Below are 23,422 nucleotides of genomic sequence, written 5' to 3' on the forward strand. Positions count from 1 at the left end.
ATCACTGATGAATATGGATGCAAAAATCCTCAACAAAATACTAGCAAACAAAATCCAACAACACATTAAAAGTATACACCATGATCAAGTGGGATTTATCCCAGGAATGCAAGGATTCTTCAATATACACAAACCAATCCATGTGATACACCATATTAGTAAATTAAAGAATAAAAGCCATATGATCATCTCAATAAATGCAGAAAAAGCTTTTGACAAAATTTAACACCCATTTATGATAAAAACTCTCCAGAAAATGGGCATAGAGGCAACCTACCTCAACATAATAAAAGCCATGTATGACAAACCCACAGCAAACACCTTTCTTAATGGTGAAAAACTGAAAGCATTTCCACTACGATCAGGAATAAGACAAGGATGTCCACTCTCGCCACTCTTATTCTATGTAGTTTTGGAAGTCCTAGCCACGGCAATCAGAGAAGAAAAAGAAATAAAAGGGATACAAATTGGAAAAGAAGAAGTAAAACTCTCACTGTTTGCAGATGACATGATACTATACATAGAAAATCCTAAAGATGCCACCAGTAAACTACTAGGACTAATCAATGATTTTGGTAAGGTTGTAGGATACAAAATTAATGCACAGAAATCTCTTGCATTCCTATACACTAACAACAAAAAAATCAGAAAAAGAAATTAAGGAAACAATCCCATTAACCATCATGACAAAAAGAACAAAATACCTAGGAATAAACCTACCTAAGGAGGCAAAAGACTTATACTCAGAAAATGATAAAACACTGATGAAAGAAATCAAAGATGACATAAACAGAGAGAGAAACATACCATGTTCTTGGATTGGAAGAATCAGTATTGTGAAAATGACTATACTACCCAAAGAAATCTGCAGATTCAATTCAAGCCCTGTCAAACTACCAATGGCATTCTTCACAGAATTAGAACAAAATTTTACAATTTGTATGGAAACACAAAAGACACCAAATAGCCAGAGCAATCTTGAGAAAGAAAAATGGAGCTGGAGGAATCAGGCTCCCCGATTTCAAAGTACACTACAAAGCTACAGTAATCAAGACAGTGTGGTACTGACACAAAATCAGACATATAGATCAGTGGAACAGGCTAGAAAGCCCAGAGATAAACCCATGGACATATGGCCACCTTAATTATGACAAAGGAGGCAAGAACATATGACAGAGAAAAGACAGCCTCTTGAATAAGTGGTGCTGGGAAAACTGGACAGCTACATGTAAAAGAATGAAATTAGAACTCTACCTAACATGATACACAAAAATAAACACAAAATGGATTAAAGACCTAAATATAAGACCGGACACTATAAAACTCTTAGAGGAAAACATAGGAAAAACACTCTTTGACATAAATCATAGCAAGATCTTTTTTGACCCACCTCCTAAAGTAATGAAAGTAGAAACAAAAATAAACAAATGGTACCTAATGAAACTTAAAAGCTTTTGCACAGCAAAGGAAACCACAAACAAGATGAAAAGACAACCCTCAGAATGGGAGAAAAAATTTGCAAATGAAACAACTGACAAAGGATTAATCTCCAAAATATGCAAACATCTCATGGAGCTCAACAGCAAAAAAACAACCCAATTAAAAAATGGGTGGGGCTCCCCTGGTGGCACAGTGGTTGAGAGTCTGCCTGCGGATGCAGGGGACATGGGTTCGTGCCCCAGTCCAGGAAGATCCCACATGCTGCAGAGTGGCTAGGCCCGTGAGCCATGGCCACTGAGCCTGAACATCCAGAGCCTGTGCTCCGCAATGGGAGAGGCCACAACAGTGAGAGGCCCGCGTACTGCAAAAAATAAAAATTAAAAATGGGCGGAAGACCTAAATAGACGTTTCTCCAAAGAAGACATACAGATGGCCAAGAGACACATGAAAAGATGCTCAACATCACTAATTATTAGAGAAATGCAAATCAAAACTACAATGAGGTATCACCCCACACCAGCCAGAATGGCCATCATCAAATGCTGGAGAGGGTGTGGAGAAAAGGGAACCCTTTTGCACACCGGTGGGAATGTAAATTGATACAGCCACTATGGAGAACATTACGGAGGTTCCTTAAAAAACTAAAAATAGAACTACCATATGACCCAGCAATCCCACTACTGGGCATATACCCTGAGAAAACCATAATTCAAAAGGACACATGTACCCCAATGTTCACTGCAGCACTATTTACAATAGCCAGGACATGGAAACAACCTAAATGTCCAACAACAGATGAACAGATAAAGAAGATGTGATACATATATACAATGGAATATTACTCAGCCATGAAAAGTAACGAAATTGGGTCATTTGTAGAGACGTGAATGGACCTAGAGTCTGTGATACAGAGTGAAGTAAACCAGAAAGAGAAAACCAAATATCATATATTAACACATATATGTGGAATCTAGAAAAAATGGTACAGATGAACCTATTTGTAGGGCAGGAATAGAGTCATAGACGTAGAGAACAGACATGTGGCCATAGGGAGGGGAAAGGGAGGGTGCAACAAATTGGGAGATTAGGTTTGACATAAATACACTATCATGTGTAAAACAGATAGCTAGTGGGAACCTGCTGTATAGCATAGGGGGCTCAGCTTGGTGCTCTGTGATGTCCTAGATGGGTGGGATGGGGAGGGCAGGAGGGAGATCCAAGAGGGAGGGGATATGGGTATACATGTGGCTGATTTGCTTCGTTGCACAGCAGAAGCTAACACAACATTGTAAAACAATTATCCTCCAATTAAAAAACAAAACAAAACACATTTAAAATCTTACAGGCTCTGAGTCCCAAGTCAGAGGCAGTAATTTGTAAGGAGGCTGGGTCAGACCCACTTGCTGATCTAGCCTCTCAGAGAGGCAGGAGACAACTAGGACTCCCCCTGGGAACAAAGACACTGGAGGGAACCACTTCAGGGAGCTTGTTGTACCACGAGGATAGTGGTGCTGTCAAGTGCTATTTTGGAGTCCTCGCTCTAGACTATCAGCACCAGGGGCTTACTTGCCCACCAACAGGCCAGCACCAGTCCCAGGAACCCTGGTCCCCATAGCCAGCTGCCCCAAGACCCAGCTCTGCCTACCCACAGGGCAGCAGCCACCATAGGAGGCGGGGTCTGGCAGCCAACTGGTCCAGGGGCCAGCCCTGCCTACCAGTGTACTCTACACAGTAGTCAGCCATACCACAACAGAAGGGCCCACGCAGCCCACATAGGGGACACCCCTAGAGGTGGCTCTGGTGACCACAGAGGAATGCACTGCTGGGCCCCACAGGACATCTCCTAAATAAGGCCACTTCTGCAATATTGAGAAATGTAGCTGACCTACCTAATACAAAGAAATAAACAGAGAATTAGGCAAAATGTGTACACAGAGGAATATGTTCTAAACAAAGGAACAAGACAAAACTCCAGAAAAGGAACTAAACGAAGTAGAGATAAGCAATCTACCCAAAAAAAAGAGTTCAAGGTAATGATCATAAAGATGCTCACTGAACCTAAGAATGAATGAAAATAGACAGTTGGAAAACATAAAGATGAACCAAAAAGCTGAAGAATATAGTAAATGAAATTTAAAATACACTAGAAGGAATCAATAATAGATTTGTAGATAGAGAGGACCAGATCAGCAAACTAGAAGACAGAGTAGTGGAAATTGGCCAAGTTGAACAGAAAAAATTTTTAAATGAGGATAGTATAAGAGACCTCTGGGACAACATCAAGGATAATAACATACACACTATAGGGGTCCCAGAAGGAGAAGAGAGACAGGGGCAGAGAATGTATTTTAAGAAATAATAGCTGAAAACTTCCCTAATCTGGAAAAAAAAAACCAGACATACAGTCCAGGAAGACAGAGAATCTCAAACAGGGTCACCCAAAGACAACCACACTGAGGTATACTGCAATTAAAATGGCAAAAATTAAAGACAGAGAATCTGAAAAGCAGCCAGAGAAAAGCAACTAGTTACTTCCCAGAAAACTCCCATAAGACTGTCAGCTGACTTTTCAGCAGAAGCTGTGCAGGCCAAGAGTGGCATGACATATTCAGTGATGAAAGGTAAAAAACTTACAACCAAGAATATTCTACCCAGCAAGACTATCATTCAAAGTTGAAGGAGAGATAGAGTTCTACAGACAACTGAAAACGAAACGAGTTCAGCACCACGAAACCAACTTTACAGGAAATGTTAAAAAGACTTTTCTAAGCAGAAAAGACCACAACTAGAAATATGAAAATTACAGAAGGAAAAATATCATTGCTGAAGGCAAACATACAGTAAAGGTAGTAGGTCAATCATCTAAAAAGCTAGTAGGAAGGTTAAAAAACAAAAGTAATAAATATCATCTATATCCACAATAAGTAGCATAAGGATACAGAAAACCAAAAGATGTAAAATATGATGTCAAAAACATTAAATGTGAGAGGTGGAGTAAAGACGTAGGGTTGTTAGAATGTTTGAACTTAAACGATCGTCAACTTACAATAATCATGTATATATAACCTAATCATGTATATAAAACTATACATATATATATGTATCTATATGTGTGTGTGTATCTCTCTACACACACACACACACACAGTTAACTACAAACCAAAAACCTATTAATAGGTACACACACAAAGGAATCCGAACATAACACTAAAGACAGTCCTCACATGGCAAGGGAAGAGAGCAAAAGATGATGAAAGGAACAAAAAAGAACTATGAAAACAATCCCAAAACAATTAACAAAATGGCAGTAAGTACATATCCATCAATAATTACTTTAAATGTAATTGGACTGGGGCTTCCCTGGTGGCACAGTGGTTAAGACTCTGAGCTCCCAATGCAGGGGGCCCGGGTTCAATCCCTGGTCAGGGAACTAGATTCCACATGCATGCCACAAATAAGAGTTCTCATGCCACAACTAAGAAGTCCCGCGCCGCAACTAAGGAGCCTGCGAGATGCAACTAAAGGAGCCCACCTGCTGCAACTAAGACCCGGTGCAACCAAACAAATAAATATTTTTTAAAAATTTAAAAGATGATTGGCTCTTAAAAAAAAATGTAACTGGACTAAATTCTCCAATCAAAACACACAGAGAAGATTCAGCCATAAAAAAATGAAATCTTGCCTTTGTGACAACATGGATAAATCTAGAGGATATCATGTTAAGTGAAATACATCAGACAGAGAAAGACAAATATCAATGATCTCACTTATATGTGAAATCTAAAAAACAAAACAAAATGAAACAAAAGTAGACTCATAAATACAGAGAGTGGTTGGCAGGAGGGAGGAGGGTAAGGGGGTGGGGGAAAATAGGTGAAGGGTTATATTAAGAGGAACAAACCTCCAGCTATACAATAAATAAGTCATGGGGATGTAATAATATTGTAATAACTCTGTATGGGGACAGATGGATACTAGACTTATCATGATGATCGTTTCATAATGTATGCTAATGTCAAATCATGATTTAGTACACCTGAAATTAACATAATGTTGTATGTCAACTATATCTCAGTAAAAAACATTAGTCATATTATACGTTAAGATATTCATTTTTTAAGTTTAAAATGAGACAAATGGGACATAAAAATTTATGTCAATCTTTGGTAAATGAAATTATGGGATCACTACTTATTTTATGCATATCTATGTTCAAACTTTTTACACTAAGCATATATTTCTTTCATAAAAATTACAATAATGTCTTTTGGAGAAAAAAATTCAGGGTTTTAATGTAAACGTAAAAATAATTTTTTTTATAACATAGTGTGTTCATAAATGATCAGGTGAAGGTGCAGAGAAACATGGCAAGAAAACCTCCCAATCCCTACAAACTGGCAGTGATGGTGGGGATGAACCAATGAAAAGAGGAAATAGTTAATGTCCACCTTGCCCCCAAGCTCCCACCACCTGAAGTTCCATATTCCTTTGGAACACTTCCTTAGGTATGAAGCTGCTCTCAGATTCCTTTCTAGGCCACTTTAAAAAAAGTAAGTGGAGATCACAAAATTAAAAACAACTAGAGGTACAATGACTATATATTCCTAGCCAGAAGTCTAGACCCATGATTGGACAAATAATTCACAGAGGGCCAGTGGGCACTATTAAAACTGAGTCTTTCTCTTAACAATGCTGACTGAATACTGGTTAAGCCCCTCTCCCACCCCAATGAAAACAAGAGAGTGATTCCCTAAGGGAGCCTCCACTTCTCAGTAGAGGAAATATACTTCCCAGGGGAGGGAGGGAAGGAAGCCCAGTGCTTATACTTAGTATATGGAAAATGAATCCCCTGTTCTAAACTGTACAACAGCATATGTAACCAACGTAAAGTAACAACATTAAAGGACACATCTTCAGAATAGACAGTGGATTAAAATAAAATAATTACCTACCAGAGTTTTAAAAATACTCTTAATGGACAGAAAGTGTCTGGATGTATCAATTAAAATTCCTCTATGAGGAAACCTTGGAGAATCTACAATGTTGGATTCATTGACAGTGAACTAAAAGACAAAAGAAAATTTTTATTTATTTTGTCTTAGATAAAATGTGTACTCATTTTATTTATGTAATAAATAAATTATACCTATCTATGCAAGTATTAGATAAAAAATTAATTTAAAACCAACAAAAAGTGTGAAATACACATTTACCAAATAAGATACACACTTGGGGAGAAAAAACATTCAAGAAGTAATAAATAGCTAAAAAGTTAATATTTTTCCTATAGCATTATATCTACCCAATAATGTTAGGAACATATAATAATCATACTTACAGTCCCATAAAAATCTTGATAAATTAACTGGCTAAAGGTCTCTAAACCTAGGGAAAGTAAAATTTATAATTTATTGCATTAGTTTATAAGAGAGACAATAAAAGATGTATTATCCATACACAGAACCATAACCAGAAAAGGCAAATAAAATTAAATGTTATACATATACCCTGTAACATATTTTCTAAAATCAAAGCTCAATTAAAAAAAATCCCTGTGCCATCTAATAAAAATGCTTTACTTCATTGTACCCATACCCTTGGTTTTGTCTGAACGATAAACACAAAATAGTGATTTAATAAAACAAAATGCCAGTTCCTTAATAAATTTATAGCACTGCAAGAAAGAACTTTTATCATAAAATATTATAGGCACTTTAGAAGGTACCTAAACTTAACAGAGGGCAAAGAGGCTCAGAAAACACCATGAAACTATAGATAAAGGCCCAACTTACAGTGTTTTATTTATACCTGCAAAGACTATCTCCTGACCATTTTTTATTCAAGGGGATTGTTCTCTATATTACAGGCCAACTCCTCTATCTGGCCTTGACCTTACCAAAATTCATCATTCTAGCTAACAACTATATTGCCAAGGAAAATTTTAACCTAAGAATACAGGCATAGGGACTTGCCCGGTGGTCCAGTGGTAAAGAATCCACTGGACCAATGCAGGGGATGCGGGTTCAATGCCTGGTCAGGGAACTAAGATCCCACATGCTGCAGGGCAACTGAGCCCGTGTGCCACAACTACTGAGCCTGCGTGCCTCAACTAGAGAGAGAAAACCTGCACGCCACAACTAGAGAGAAACCCATGCACCGCAACGAAAGATCCCACATGCCGCAACGAAGATCCCGCGTGCCACAACTAAGACCTGATGCAGCCATAAATTTAAAAATATATAAATAAATTAAAAAAAAATACAGGCATACCTCATTTTATTGCACTTCACAGATACTGCATTTTTTACAAATCAAAGGTTTGTGGCAACTCTGCATTGTCAGATGATGATCAATATTTTTTAGCAATAAAGTATTTTTAAATTAAGGTATGTACCTTGTTTTTTTAGACATAGTACTATTGCACACTTAAAAGACTACAGTATAGTGTAAACATAACCTTGATATCTACTGGGAAACCAAAAAATTTGTGTGACTCCCTTTATTGAGATAGACACTTTACTGCAGTGGTCTGGAACCAAACCCACAATATCTCCAAGGTTTGCCTGTAGTTCAAAGTCAAATGAAAGAGAAGATGTGACAACATACCACAGAAATACAAAAGATCACAGGAGACTACTATGACAAACTATATACCAACAAATCTGACAACTTAGAAGAAATGAATATATTCTGAGAGAGAGAAAACTTACCAAGACTGAATTATGAAGAAACAGAAAATCTGAGCAAACTGATTACTAGGAGGTTGTATCAGTTATCAAAAATCTCCCAACAAACAAAAGTCTAGGACCAGAAGGCTTCACTGGTGAATTCTACCAAACATTTTAAAAAGATTTGGGCTTCCCTGGTGGCGCAGTGGTTGAGAGTCCGCCTGCTGATGCAGGGGACACGGGTTCGTGCCCCGGTCCAGGAAGATCCCACATGCCACAGAGCGGCTGGGCCCGTGAGCCATGGCCGCTGAGCCTGCGCGTCCGGAGCCTGTGCTCCGCAACGGGAGAGGCCACAACAATGAGAGGCCCGCGGACCACCAAAAAAAAAGATATAATTTTTTGGATGTGACACCAAAAGCAAAGGAAACAAAAGCAAAAATAAACAAGTGGGACTACACCAAAGTAAAAAGCTTCTGCACAGCAAAGGAAATCATCAACAAAATGAAAAGGCAATCTGGGACTTCCCTGGTAGTCCAGTGGGGAACACTCCACACTCCCAGCAGGGGGCCCAGGTTCGATCCCTGGTCAGGGAACTAGATCCCACATGCATACTGCAACTAAGAGTTTGCATGCTGCAACTACGGATCCCACATGCCAAAAAGAGGATCCCACGTGCTGCAACTAAGACTCAGTGCAGAATGAATGAATGAATGAATGAATGAATGAATGACAGCCCTTTATCTCCCCCCTCCAAGAAAAATGAAAAGGCAATCTACCAAAGGAAGAAGATACTTGCAAATCATATATCTGTTAAGGGGTTCATATATAAAGAACTCATACAACTCAATAGCAAAAAACAAACAATCCAATTAAAAAATGGGTAGAAGATGTGAACAGATATTTTTTCAAGGAAGACCTATAAATAGTCAACAGATATATGAAAAGGTGTTCCACATCACTAACCATCAGGGAAATGCAAATCAAAGCCACAGTAGGGCTTCCCTTGTGGCGCAGTGGTTCAGAGTCTGCCTGCCGATGCAGGGGACACGGGTTCATGCCCCGGTCCAGGAAGATCCCACATGCCGCGGAGCGGCTGGGCCCAGTGAGCCGTGGCCGCTGGGCCTGTGCTCCACAACGGGTCAGGCCACAACGGTGAGAGGCCCGCGTACCGCAAAAAAAAAAAAAACCACAGTAACATATCACCTCACACCTGTTAGAATGACTGTTCTCAAAAACACAAGAAATAACAAGGGTTGGTGAGGACGTGGAGTAAAAGGATCCCTCATGCACTGTTCGTGGGAATGTGAATTGGTGAAGCCACTACAGAAAACAGTATGGAGGTTCCTCAAAAAACTAAAACTAGAACTACCATATGATCCAGCAATTCTACTTCTGGGTATTTATCCAAAGAAAACAAAACTCTAACCCCCCAAATATATGCACCTCTATGTTCATTGCCGCATTACCATAGCCGAGATATGGAAACAACCTGTCCATCAATGGATGTATGGATAAAGATGTGGTATATATATATATATACAATGGAATATTATTCAGCCGTAGAAAGAAGGAAATCCTGCTATTTGGGACAACATGGATGGAACTTGAGGGCATTATGCTAAATGAAATAAGTCAGAGAAAGACAAACACTGAATGATCTCACTTAGATGTGGAATCTTAAACAAACAAAAGCCAAGCTCATAAATATAAAGAATAGATTTGTGGTTACTAGAGACGGGGGTAGGGGGTAGGCAAAATGGGTGATGGGGTCAAAAAGTACAATCTCTCGTTTATAAATAAGTCCTAGAGATGTAAGGTACAGCATGGTGACTATAGTTAATAAATACTGTGTTGCCTATTGCAAGTTGCTAAAAAGAGTAAAATCTTAGAAGTTCTCATCGTAAGAAAAACAATATTTTTCTAACTGTGTGGTGACGATGTGAACTTACTGTGGTGATAATTTTGCATTATATACAAATACCAAATCATTGTGCTGTATACCTGAAGTTAATATAATGTTATGTCAATTATACCTCAAAAAAAAAATAGGAAAGAATAAAAAGTTCAAAGTCATTTTTGCTACGCCTCCCTCCCACCCCCAATACAGGCCCATACCAGGAGGAATAACTTTGGAATTTTCTGTTAAGTGGCAATACACTCAATTATCATTTAGAGCACATTTGTTACTTTCAAAGTCTGACAGTAAGCAGAAAATAAGGCCTTCCTGGACTAGATTCACAAAATGCTCTCCAAAGTTCTATTATTTTGATGTGGATCAGGGCAAACATCAATAAAGCTCTGTTTTCCCTAACAGGCCCCAGACAAGACAGGCACATCAGACCAACAAAAGCTTAAAATCACATAACATTATATATAAATGATCTACATGATAATGTTTGTAGTTACATTTGCAGTAAACATCTACAGCTATATTCATGTCGTATTTTGAAATAAGATCATAATCATATGATTATTATGACTATAATATAGCAGTAACAAAGATTATAATCATACCATTATTATTATGACTACAAAACATATAGCAGTAACATTGATCATTTTATTCTAGATAACACTCAACCTGAGTCAAATCCAAAGCCTTCTTTATTTTTAAGAACTTTGGTTGGCTTGCTCACATTAAAGAAAATTACTCTCCTTTCTCAAAACTATACTAATTTGGAAGCCAGTACAACAAAACCTTATCTACTTGAAAGAAGAGGTAATAGCAGCTTTTGAACAGCAAAAATAAACGTCCCAATGCCCGAACTTTGAAGTTCAGACTGAAAGTCACAGGAAACGCTTTTAAGGTTCCTCTCTGCCCACTACCTCCAATCACTCTAGAGTATATTTTTATCTTTTCATGCTATTCCTGCAAACTTTGTTCTATTTCTAAATCCACAGGAATTTAAAATGGGGGAAGGGTTCTCTTCTTTTCTCAGCCATCATGGTGTGTATGGTTGACTCTGTTCCTGACCTTGTCTTCTCACAACACTCGTAGGATCAAATGATTCCTGGCCAAGAAACAGAAGCAGAATCGTCCCATTCCCCAGTGCATTCAGATGAAAGCTGGTGATGAGATCAAATACAACTCCCATGAGGAGACAGTGGAGAAGAACCGAGTTGAGCTGATAAGGACTCTCACATGCGATGGCACATGCATTTATGCTGCATCTACATCACTAGCACCTTACCATATCAAGCTGAAAACATCACCACCACATGGACAGTTAGACATGTTTTATTGGGAAAATGATTATTCTCTTTGTTTTCATGCTTCTGCACTAATAGGTTGGTTCAGAAAAAAATACGTGAGTATATTTTTGTTTGAATGTATAAACAAATGCAGAAGGGAAATGCTTGCTACTAAAGGCTGCAAGAAGTGATGATAAAACAAAATTCCTTAATCAGATCAGGTCAGAGCCATGTATAACTCTATAAACATGATAGTCCTGGGGCTTCCCTGGTGGCGCAGTGGTTAAGAATCCGCCTACCAGCCCTGGTCCAGGAAGATTCCACATGCCTCAGAGCAACTAAGCCCGTGCGCCACAACTACAGAGCCTGCACTCTAGAGCCCACGAGCCACAACCACTGAGCCTGTGTGCCACAACCCCTGAAGCCCACACACCTAGAGCCTGTGCTCCGCAACGAGAAGCCACCACAATGAGAAGCCCACGTACCGCAATGAATAGTCCCCACTCACCGCAACTAGAGAAAGCCCACGCGCAGCAACGAAGACCCAACACAGCAAAAAATAAATGAATAAAATAAATAAATTTTTTAAAAAAATTATAGAGCTTCCCTGGTGGCGCAGTGGTTGAGAGTCCGCCTGCTGATGCAGGGGATATGGGTTCGTGCCCCGGTCCGAGAGGATCCCACATGCCGCGGAGCGGCTGGGCCCGTGAGCCATGGCCGCTGAGCCTGCGCGTCTGGAGCCTGTGCTCCTCAACGGGAGAGGCCACAGCGGTGAGAGGCCCGTGTACCGCAAAAAAAAAAAAAAAATATATATATATAGTCCCAAGAACATCAATGAAGTACAGCATTATGAATGTAATAACCTTCAAGCATTTTTAAAAAGTCAAATGATCTTTCTCCCATGCTTTAAGTGGTATATATTTAATGGCAATTGTTTTGGAAATACCCAACAAATCATACTATAAAGGGCCCAAGGAAGCAAAGTTTTGCTGTGCTTCATTTCCCAAAGTGGCAACTGAAAACATTTCCTTACTAGAAAATAACAAAGACATAGAACTTACCTCGTAATACTCCCCAAACTCTGTTGGCAGTGAGCGAGGCCACTGGTCCTTTCACAAGTAAAGTATCTGTATTGGAGGAAAAAAAAAAAATGTTTCTTGTAGGGTGACAGATGGTAACTAGACTTATCATGGTGATCATTTCGAAATGTGTAGAAATATCGAATCACCATGTTGTGTAACAGGAGCTAACATGGTGTTGTAAGTCAATTATACTTCAAAAGCAAACAAACTCATAGAAAAAGAGATCAGGTTTGTGGTTACCAGAGGCGGGTGGTAGTGGGAGAGGGAATTGGATGAAGGCGGTCAAAAGGTACAAACTCCGATATAAGATAAATAAGTACTAGGGCTGTAATGCACGACATGATGAATATAGTAAACAGGGCTGGATGCAGTACCTGACAGCTGTTAAGAAAGTAAATCCTTAAGAGTTCTCATCACAAGGAAAACAATTTTCTTTCTTTAACTTTGTATCTATATGAGGTGACGGATGCTCACTAAATTTACTGTGATAATCACTTCATGATGTAAGTCAAATCATGACGCTGTACACCTTAAACAGTGCTGTCGATTATATCTCAATAAAACTGGAAGAAAAAAATGTTTGTTTTTAATCCCTCAATAACACACATTTCCCTAAACATATAATTGGTATTTCTGGATCATTCTTTTCTCCTGAGCTCCAGACCTGTTTCTCCAACTGCCTCCTGTACATCCTCACTTAGAAGTCCTATAGGTTCCTTTAACTCCACATGCCCCACTCTGCACTCTTCCCTCTTTCACCTGTCGGGCTCTGGGCTCATCGCGTACCACACTCCGACCAGCTGATCTGCTCAAGTCAGGAACTTGGGTGTCACCTCCATGATTCCTCATTTTCCCCTGCAGGAGAGTTATTCTCTCCAACTACCCCACTACAGAGTGGGGTCCTACTTAAGCTAAGAATTTAAGTCAAGAGTGCAAACTCCTCAGTGCCCATAATTCCTTGGTGAAGCCTCCAGTATCACTCAATCTTCCATTCCCTCTAAGGCCAGAGTCTTCTCTACTCTGTCCCTTCCCTCCCTGTGGTCCCCTACTTGCCCTGTACCTACCTTCCCCCAACATTATCCTAAATCTTCCTTAAGACTCAATTCTTTTTTTTTTTTCAAATATTTATTTTTTTAAATTTATTTATTTTTGGCTGCTTTGGGTCTTCGTTGCTGCGTGCAGGCTTTCTCTAGTTGCGGGGAGCCAGGGCTACTCTTCGGCTGTGGTGCACAGGCTTCTCATTGTGGTGGCTTCTCTTGTTGTGGAGCACGGGCTCTAGGCGCGTGGGCTTCAGTAGTTGTGGCATGCGGGCGCAGTAGTTGTGGCTCGCGGGCTCTAGAGCGCAGGCTCAGTAGTTGTGACGCACAGGCTTAGTTGCTCTGTGGCATGTGGTATCTTCCTGCGCCAGGGCTCAAACCCGCATCCCCTGCATTGGCAGGCGGATTCTTAACCACTGCGCCACCAGGGAAGCCCCAAGACTCACTTCTTAACTCACTATAGCTTAATTCAGCTTTGTCCCACTCAATAAAAAGTTCACATCCATCTAAAACGGGGCTCCAGTTGGCTGCTTCTGGGCAAAGGGGGCACTAATCTCTCAATCCTTGAAATCATAACTCTGCCTGAGGTTACCCCAATAGTCATCTTAGTCTTTGGAGAGGTTTACGATGGAATCATCCACAGATAAAGGAAAGCACCAGAAAGCACAGAGAGATCGAAAGCTAAAGGGGTGTGACAGATGCAGACTTTGCCACGGTAGAGAAACTCAAGGGCTGCAGGTTAATGATTTAATAGTGTATTTGGGCTGCATTCTCCTCCTCCACCACCCTGACCACCCCAGGCTGCCCCGCGATAATTGGCTACAGGTAGGGAAAACCGTTCTATCAACAGCCAGTAATCAGGTAACAGTCTTCTGACAAGGTAGCCTTTGCCATCAGAAGAACAGAGTCATGAGTTAGCTAAAGGCCAGGCTAAGAATGCTATAGGTATTATGACCACAATCTAACCACGATTCTCCCCCTCTATACCCAATTCTTAGTTAGCTACCTAGATAGAGCTTACCGTTCCACTGGTCACTGTTTACAAGCCAGTTTTTGCCACATTACAGTTTTGAGATATCCTGGAATTAGTCAGCCTAAAGAGTTATCTAAAAACATTAACATGTGGCATGTACCTGATGCCAATTATTTTCCAATAGCTGAGGACGGGCTGATATTTAAAAGGATTCTGATTCAACTCAACGCAAAAACCGCAGATATAGAGCAGTTAGAAGGAGATTTTGGTTTCTAAATATATGGACAAATAAGCTATAGAATTTCAATTTTTATTTCAAAGCCAAATTCTTAGTGTTAACAGTGATTACCTCCCTGACAGGGGATAGGAGACATCTTTTTTTTTTTTCAGTTATCCCTTTCTGTACTTTTTGCACCACACTGTGGTTTTGAAGGGTGTACATACAAATAACAGTAATGGGTTCCTCTTTTTAAAATAATAAAATGTGGGCTTCCCTGGTGGCGCAGTGGTTGAGAGTCCGCCTGCCGATGCAGGGGACACGGGTTCGTGCCCCGGTCCGGGAAGATCCCACATGCCACAGAGCGGCTGGGCCCGTGAGCCATGGCCACTGGGCCTGCGCGTCCGGAGCCTGTGCTCCGCAACGGGAGAGGCCACGACAGTGAGAGGCCCGTGTACCGCAAAAAAAAAATAATAATAAAATGTTATAGATAAGGCTAAAATTCCCTTTGAGATGCCCACTCAACTCCCCCTATTTTCCTCAGAGGAAATATCAGGCCTTTTCTTAGGCATTTTCATACACATATGTGTTAACAAGAAAATACAGTACTGCTTTATGTGTGCCTTCTTTTGTATGTTGGTATATAAATGGTATCCTCCTGTACACATTATATAAATTTCTTTGACCAACTCAGCAATTTATCTTCGCAAGTTCTCCACATCTGTTCTTTATAACTCCGCTTTTTTATTCTTAATTGTTGTATAGTATTCTCTAGTGTCAACTGACAAGATATATTTAGCCATTCTTCTAGTGATGAACATTGAGTTTTGCTTACAGATCATCATTGCAGGCAAACTGCATGGAACATTCTTGATGTATGTAATTATTTCTCTACGGTAGAAATTAGTCTATTTCTGGTTCTGAGGGTATGCATATTTTTATTTTAATTGATGACGCTGTAACACTTGTCACTTTCTCCAAGATTTCCTCATACTCTTGGACAACGGTTGATATCTTGTTATTTCCATTTGTGTGTGTTACTTTTATCATCATCAACTAGTTTGAAACTAGTTAATCCTTTAACCAGAAAATTTCACAGGCAGCTTGTCTCCAGAAGCTTCCCTTTCAGAAAAAAGAGGGTTTGAAAAGCTGAATGGAAGATAGGCTATAACTCCCCAGCCTCGATATGTTCCATTTTTTGGAATTTACAATATGTCATTGTATTGCCTGTCAGCAAAGATTCCTTGGTAATTTAATGACCATTTCTCAATTCAGATTGCAAAACCTAATTAATAAAGTGTCTGAGTGCTGACTGTCAAGTAAAATCACATGGCTGATGTTGGGAAATCATCCTGTTTCTCTTCTAAGAACAGCTACAGAATTGAAGAGAAATTAAGTTATTTGTCAGAGGTGTATTAAGAAATCTCATCTCTATTGAGAGGATGAAGAGATGTACTTGTCTGTGAGGCAGTCTGAGAACAAAGGAGTCACTCTTTTCTCTAAGATATGCATTTTCCTTTCTATTTTTACACCTGACTCACTAGTCCGCTGTTTCTGCACTAATCTTATATCACCCATTGATTGCTCTTTGATTCCACATTATTCCCAGTCAGTACACTCTATGGGAAAGGGCTGCCCGTTTATTCCTTCTAGAACAATTTAGGAAAAGCCTCAGAGAATAACGTTTTAGGCAAACAAAAAGAATCATGTAGCTAAATGTTGATTACATTGTCAATCAATATAAATGAAGATGAAACATATATAATACAACATAAATATAAAAGAAAATGCAACGCTTCACCCCTCCCAGTTCTGCATTATCTTTGTGTCAAGTTAAATTATAAATAGAGATCATGCCAGGACTTCCCTGGCGGTCCAGTGGTTAAGACTCCACGCTTCCACTACAGGGGGTAGAGGTTCGGCTCCTGGTCTAGGAACTAAGATCCCGCATGCCACGCAGCACAGCCAAAAAGAAAAAAAGAGAGCATGCCTACCAGCACAGACTTGTCTTCAAAGTAAACTACCTAGATGCCCAAAAATCAGGGATAAGCCAAGTAAGTTTTGACACATCCGTACAGTTGGTAGAACATTATTCAGAGGCTAAAAATGCTGTCATACAAAAATATTTAGTGAAATACATGTTTGTAATGGATTGTTATGCAAAATAGAAAAACCACAGGTACAGAACTAACCCTTTTTCATGCCATTGTTTATCATATGCTTCTATTTATATCTATGTAAAATATTTCAATGTATCGCTCTACAAAAAAAAAAATCTGAAATAACAGTGGTTAACTCTGAGTGCTGGGGTTATGAGTAATTTATTTCCTCCTCTTCTCTTACCGTACTTAAAGATTTCCTACAACAATTATGTATTTATTTTGCCATCAGACTTTAATGGTAATTTTCTTTTTTTTTTTGCACCACACCTCACAGCATGTGGGATCTTAGTTCGCAGACCAGGGATTGAACCTGTGCCCCCTGCAGTGGAGGCACAGAGTCTTAACCACTGGACTGTCAGGGAAGTTCCCTAATGGTAATTTTAAAAATAGGAATTATAAACTCACTGGTCAAGAGCTCACAATAGTTCACGGCATGGAGCCAGCTTCTAGCACTCGAGTCTGAGACAAGCAGCTTTGTTTACAATACATTCACCTGACATAGGTACTCACAGGACTCATCCGAAGAGATCTTGGGGAAAGTGTCACACTCTGGCTCCAGGACAACTGAGACTTGAAGTTGCTGCAACTCCACTCCAACACGAAGATCAGCAGAGCCATGATGCCACTTGTAGAAACCAAAAATATAGTCATAATATCTGTGTGAGAGAGAAATTCAAACAAAAGTTTAAAGCACTGTAGCCAAGTTTTAAATACATATGTGGTAGCAGACACTGTCGTTGACTCCGCAAACCCCTGCTACCCCATATCAGTCCAACTAGAGGCTCTCACCCCAAGCTGCACATTAGAACCACATGGAGGGCTTTTTGCAAACAAGTACTGATGTCCAGACCTTCAGAATCAGAATCAGAATCTCCGAGAGCATGATCCAGGCACAAAGATTTTAAAAGTCCCCCTGCCACAATCCCAAGTGACTCCTATGAAGTCCCCATTAAGGACCAATAACCAAACTAAGAATCCTGGGTGTGCAAGTCAATTCTGACCAGTGATGGGGCAGGGGTGGGAGGACGGGGGGGGGAGGATGCTTCCTCTCCTAAGTGAGCCCCAAAAAGAAAACTTTCTCTGTACGTGATACCTAGACCAGCTGCAGCCACACCAAAGATGGCAGAGCAGAGGTGGAAAGAATACGGATTTCCTAATCATACTGTCCAGCCACTTAGCCAACTAGCCCTGAAATCCTGCCTGCTTTTCTATTTCCATAATGCACGAGATAATAGGTTTTCTTTTTGCTCAAGCCAGACTGAGTCAGGGTTCCTGTTACCTTCCAACAAAAGTATCCTAGCTAATACACAAACACCACGGAATCCTCACTAGGGCCTTGAACATTTACCTTCTGCTGGTACCCGAATGGCAGAGAAAGAGGATATTAAATAAACATTTGAAGGTGCTAGAAGATACAAGATCACACGCAGGCTTCGAAGCCTATGATGTTTAATAGATTTTGATAAGCCGGAAGGTTGTATATGCTACTTCTATGTAAGACCATCTTGTGTTTTTCCAGGGATGTAAGGAGAGCTGGGAGAGTTCTGATGAACTTGGAAGTGAGTGTGTGGAAGTTAACCAGTAAGACAGTGGAACAGATGAAGCTGCTGAGGACCTTTTTCGTAGGAAAACCTTGACAGATTGAAAAGGAAATTAAGATCACTGAACTGTATACTTAAAAATGGTTAAGACAGTGATCTTATGTATATTTTACCACAATCTTTAGAAACAATTTTTAAGGGAAACTAAAGCTGCCAGCGGCTTTGAGATTTGAGTTAGGTGCTGGCTTGTCCCAAATAAGGAAAATCTTGGCTCTGATGTTAGAACTCTAACAGAAAATTCAAAGGGTTCTGGCGCAGTGGTGTGCAAGGTCTGTGGGTTAATTTAGCTTTTCAGAAACTGAGGGAGCAAAGCTATTTGTTCATTAAAAAAAGTGAGTAACTAGCATGTGATAGATCTTGTTCTAGAAGCTGAGGAAGCAGCCACGTACCAAACAGACAGAACTCTGCCTGCAAAATGCATAGTGTTTCAAAGCAGGGTTTGAGATAGAAACTGGGCTCTTCAGGAGACAGGAGCCACGAGAATCTGAACAAACTTGTGTGTTCCCCACGGCCTAGAGCTTCTGGAACAACCCCATCATGCTTTTACCCTGAAGTAGATACTGCCCCTCCTGAGTTCCTAGAATGCTCACCTGAATGCCTTCAAGTCTTAGCCATTAGGGCTAATGTTTTTTTTTTTTTAACATCTTTATTGGGGTATAATTGCTTTACAATGGTGTGTTAGTTTCTGCTTTATAACAAAGTGAATCAGCTATACATATACATATATCCCCATACAGGCCTAATGTTTTATAACCTGCTTCCTAACAATGCAGGGTATAATTAATGGCTGCTTCACACACATGGCATGAATTAGTTAGGCAATCCTCAAGATAAGTACCTGCACTGCCTTGAGATGCCAAGATTTGTCTTTAAACCGTCTCACAGCTGATTCAAGTTCTGGTTATCTAACCATGGTTAACTTAAGTCTTCCACGCTTTCTTGCCATACTCATATCACTTCAGCTTATTACCGAGTCCTTACTTTACTAGCACGATGGCATAGAAGGAAAATCCAATTTTATGAACTGAGTCCCGAAGCAAATATGGTGTGTTTGTTCTTAAAAGATTTCCTAGTCATGATCTTCCATTAGATGGCCTGCGGGTACTTTTTCCTTCTCAATACCTCAAGGCAACCAACCACCTTGATTTTACTTCTTCATCCAGGCTCTAGCCATTCTGACCTGTTAGCAGGTTCAACATCAAAGGCTCATTGGAGTATGCATCTAAACTGAGGGTAACAATCTCCCTTTAATTGTACACAACAGAAGGAGAAGAAAACATCTCTGCCATCAACTTCTTGAGCCTCTTCCGCCTAAGCCTAAGTTCCAGGCCTACCTGGGGCCAGCAGGTGTTATTAAACTAGTTTTGCATCTTTCCACCAGCTGCTTGGTGTCCTGCAGGCACGATTAAACTATAATGACCTCTAGGAACAGAGGCGGCCAAAATCTGAGGGAGAAAAGGGGTAGTACTGTCAGCACCAAATTACAATCCTTCGGGGCACTGAACACCTTCAGGACAGTCCTGCCCACACAGGTCGCAGAGTGAGCCTTAATGAAACATCTCCCCAAGTGCAATCTGTCTTGTACATGGTGTAGTTAGCAAAGCTAGCGTTGTGACACTACACTGTAAATCAACTTTACATCAATTTAAAAAGGCAAAAAAAACCCAAAAGCTAGCACCGTGGGCTCCCTCCTCACTACACAATTCACCCTGTGGCCAACGGGTTTACAGACATGAGGGCTGTGGAAATGTGAGATGATAAAGACCTAAACAAGAAGCTGGGAGAAGCTGGGAAACAAAAGGAGAAGCAGATACTGCAGCGCAGCGACCACATCAAAGTAGTTAGGTGAAAATATCCAGCATTTTGCATGGAATAGAGATTTGGGAAGGGAAAGGGAGGTTTGGGCGGTGCTCCAACCTACGGACTTTCTGCCATCTGAATTGTAGCCAGATTTGGGGAGGGGGAGAGATGGCCTATAAATGACAAGCAACTTTGGGGAACCCCTGGTCCCCAAGCTTTAAGCACTCATCTTCCTCTCAGAACTCCCTTCAAATAAACTGCCGTTTCCCTCCCTCCTCTTCGTCTACCCCATTCTCCTCTCCGAGGCGAACACGGCCACTGACCCTGAGCAATGTACTCCGTCCACTCAGTATCACGCACTCAAAGCAGGGTTTCAGAGCACCCAGGAAGCTCCTTAGGAGACAGGAGGGGAAGGGGAAGAGCCTGGGTTTCAGTTCGTGTTGCTTCGAGCCGGCTCTACCATCTTCTAGACCTGTGACTTTGGTGGGGTCACTGGCCGACTCGGAGACTGTTTCCTCCCCTGTCGAATGGAGATTAGAACGCCGGCGCGGCTGGATGGCTGTGCAGGTGGTAAGAAGCGCTCAGGTGTTCCTCCTCTCGCCCCCGCCCCCGCGCCTGCACTGCGTCCCAGGGTGGTCTGTCCCGCCCCGTCCCGGGGTCTCCGGGTCCCCTTCCCGCCCGGCCGCCCGTCGGGAGCACTCACCGCCGAAATGCCTCCTGCAGCAGTGAGCAGGAGGGGCCGGCCTTAGAAGTGGAGCTGTGGCCGAAGAAGAAGTTGTCGGGAGAGAGGTGCAGCACGCGCGGGGTGGTCTGCACGGAGAGAGGCATGGGCCAAAGACTCAGGTCTGGCGAGGCGGCGGCGATGGCGGAGGCGCGCACTGCCTGCACCGCCAGCGCCGCCAGCAGCTCCAGCAGCCTGGGGAGCCTCGGCCACCCCAGCCCGCGATGTTCCATGGCTGCTCAGCTGCTCTCTTCCGCGGTCGGCCGGGTGTGCCCGAGCTGCCGCCCCGATACCGGACTTCTCTTCCCCGGCGGGGGAGCAGGGAGCGCGGCACACGCGCGTGAGTCACAGAGTCAGCTGACTGTGTGTTCCGCCCCGGCTCCGCCTCCAGAGCGACCACCGCCCCGCCCCGCCCCAGCTGCCCTCCCCGCCCAGCCCAACCCCGGACTCTTCCGGGCGCGGAGCGGGACGCTGGCTTCGTGCCTGCAGCGCTCGCGGTCTCCTCCCGGCCTCTGGACTTAGAGAAACTGCACAACGCACTCCACGAACCCTTAACTTCCCCCACCCCTAACACCAGATAACCGGGTGCTTATTTGTCCCTCAGTCTGGACTTTTCTATAACTGCAATAAAGCTTTAATTATTAAAGCCTCCCATCAGAACCCCTCAGGACAGAGTTTTGAACAGATGGGAGGTTAAAAGTTAGGCAGAAGATAGGGAATTCCCTGGTGGTCCAGTGGTTAAGACTCCCTGCTCCCAATGCAGGGGGCCCGGTTATATCTCTGGTAGGGGAACTAGATCGCACACCCGGCAACTAAGATCGCGCACGCCGCAACTTAAGACCTAGTGCAGCCAAATAAATAAATATTTTAAAAAAAAAAAAAAAGGCCGAAGATATTCCGTGAGAGAATGTGCAATATTGAATCTTTCCACTTAGACATAATCTCTGAATTTATAAAGTTGTTTTATGCTTGTCGCCAAAGTCCCATAGTCTACTTTACCTGGGCTTTCTTATTTCTCGTTAGGCATGTTCCTAGACCTTTCATTCCTTTGTTGCTGGTGTTAGTATAATCCTTCCTGACCCCTAGTTTGCCCCCAGAAATTAAAAAAGAATGAGGCAGACCTTTAGATATTGGCCTGGAAAGATCCTTCTACCTGCTGCTTATACCACTGACCTCACCCCTACCTCAACCAGTGTGGAAACACAGCTAGCGGCCAGTCTTCCTTGTAAAAGGTAAACTAAGTCATGTCACTTCTTTACTCAATACATGTCAATGGCTTGTTTCCCATTGTCCCTAGAATAAAATTAATCTCCTACCCCTACTTTTTTTTTTTTTTTTTTCGGTACACGGGACTCTCACTGTTGTGGCCTCTCCCGTTGCGGAGCACAGGCTCCCGACACGCAGGCTCAGTGGCCATGGCTCACGGGCCCAGCCTCTCCGCGGCATGTGGGATCTTCCCGGACCGGGGCACGAACCCGTGTCCCCTAGCATCGGCAGGCGGACTCTCAACCAGTGCGCCACCAGGGAAGCCCACCTACCCCCTCCTTCTTACCCTCCTCCCACCATTCCCAATTTGTCATGGAATGTGAGATGTTATGATGGAGGAATCTGAACTGGGGGGAAATGAGAAATGTAATGACCGAAGGACTTGATTTGATGGGTGGAGATGAACCAGGGCCTGTCAGAGAACATCTCTTACGTGAGAAGAGATGGCACTAGCTACCCAGGGCAGGGTTTACTAGGAGGGCACTGCCGCCAGACCTGAATGTTAACCTGCCCTGCTCTCCACATGAAGAGGTCTAGAGAGAGGTGAGGAGTTTGTTTTCTAGGGAAGAGCCAAGTTCTTGGGAGTTACGGACTAGCATTTGGTTTGTTCCCTGCCAGAGTCATCCAGTCTGTTCTGCAGCTTCGAAGGCTGAGAGATTGCAAGAGAACCACACACGAGATGTGAAGTTGACACTGAGTGAGGCTTCACTTCTCACTAGGACTTGCAGGCAGCTGGCGCTCATGGAAATGCTCTGGGAAGTGTGGTGTGGTGTGTGGAAGACCAGAAAATTCAGCTAGAAGCCTTCAGAAGAGCGCTAAACAGGAACTGCTTCCTTTTGTTGAAAATGTGCTGATTAGAAGAAGGAACCATGGGCTGCCCTGGAGAAATGCCCCATCTGAGCAAGGGGGCATGTACCTGAAATGGCCTGCACAGGCATGGGGATGAGGGGACACATGGTGACCCCTTTTGACACTTCATCGTGTCATGGGACCAGAGTGGGTTGGGGTAGAGTATACGGCCTGAGAACAAGCATCACATACGTTAGGACAGCAGAAGGAACTCAGACAGGAACCTCCAGGAGAACAAACCACACAGACCTCATCAGCCCCAAGTCCCAGCATGAGAAGAGAGGCAGGAGTAACCAACAGCAAAGGAGGGGTTCCTTCCTGGTTTTACCAAGGTGCCAGACTCCACACGGACAAGAAAATACTTTCCTAGTATCCACCAAGGAGTTCTCCCATTCCAAAGAGACAGAATCTGAG

General features: G+C 42.2%; 1 protein-coding gene across 2 annotated transcripts in view; it reads right to left on the reverse strand.

Moving 5' to 3' along the window:
• The window catches only part of HEXB (hexosaminidase subunit beta), a 35,473-nt gene extending 14,215 nt beyond the window's left edge, over positions 1-21,258 (reverse strand). Inside the window, exons 1-5 of one of the 2 annotated variants that reach the window (XM_032625888.1) lie at positions 20,876-21,258; positions 17,282-17,427; positions 12,362-12,427; positions 6,779-6,825; positions 6,393-6,503 (exon numbers count right to left, since the gene is read on the reverse strand). In XM_032625888.1, coding sequence (XP_032481779.1) covers positions 6,393-6,503; positions 6,779-6,825; positions 12,362-12,427; positions 17,282-17,427; positions 20,876-21,126 — 621 coding nt within the window. In that variant the 5' untranslated portion in view covers positions 21,127-21,258. Of the gene's footprint in view, positions 1-6,392; positions 6,504-6,778; positions 6,826-12,361; positions 12,428-17,281; positions 17,428-20,875 lie in introns of those variants that run through there. The other variant, XM_032625889.1, reaches the window with a different exon arrangement.
• Positions 21,259-23,422: the final 2,164 nt, after the last annotated feature.

This window comes from Phocoena sinus, chromosome 3, assembly GCF_008692025.1.
Source record: "Phocoena sinus isolate mPhoSin1 chromosome 3, mPhoSin1.pri, whole genome shotgun sequence".
Classification (NCBI taxonomy): domain Eukaryota; kingdom Metazoa; phylum Chordata; class Mammalia; order Artiodactyla; family Phocoenidae; genus Phocoena; species Phocoena sinus.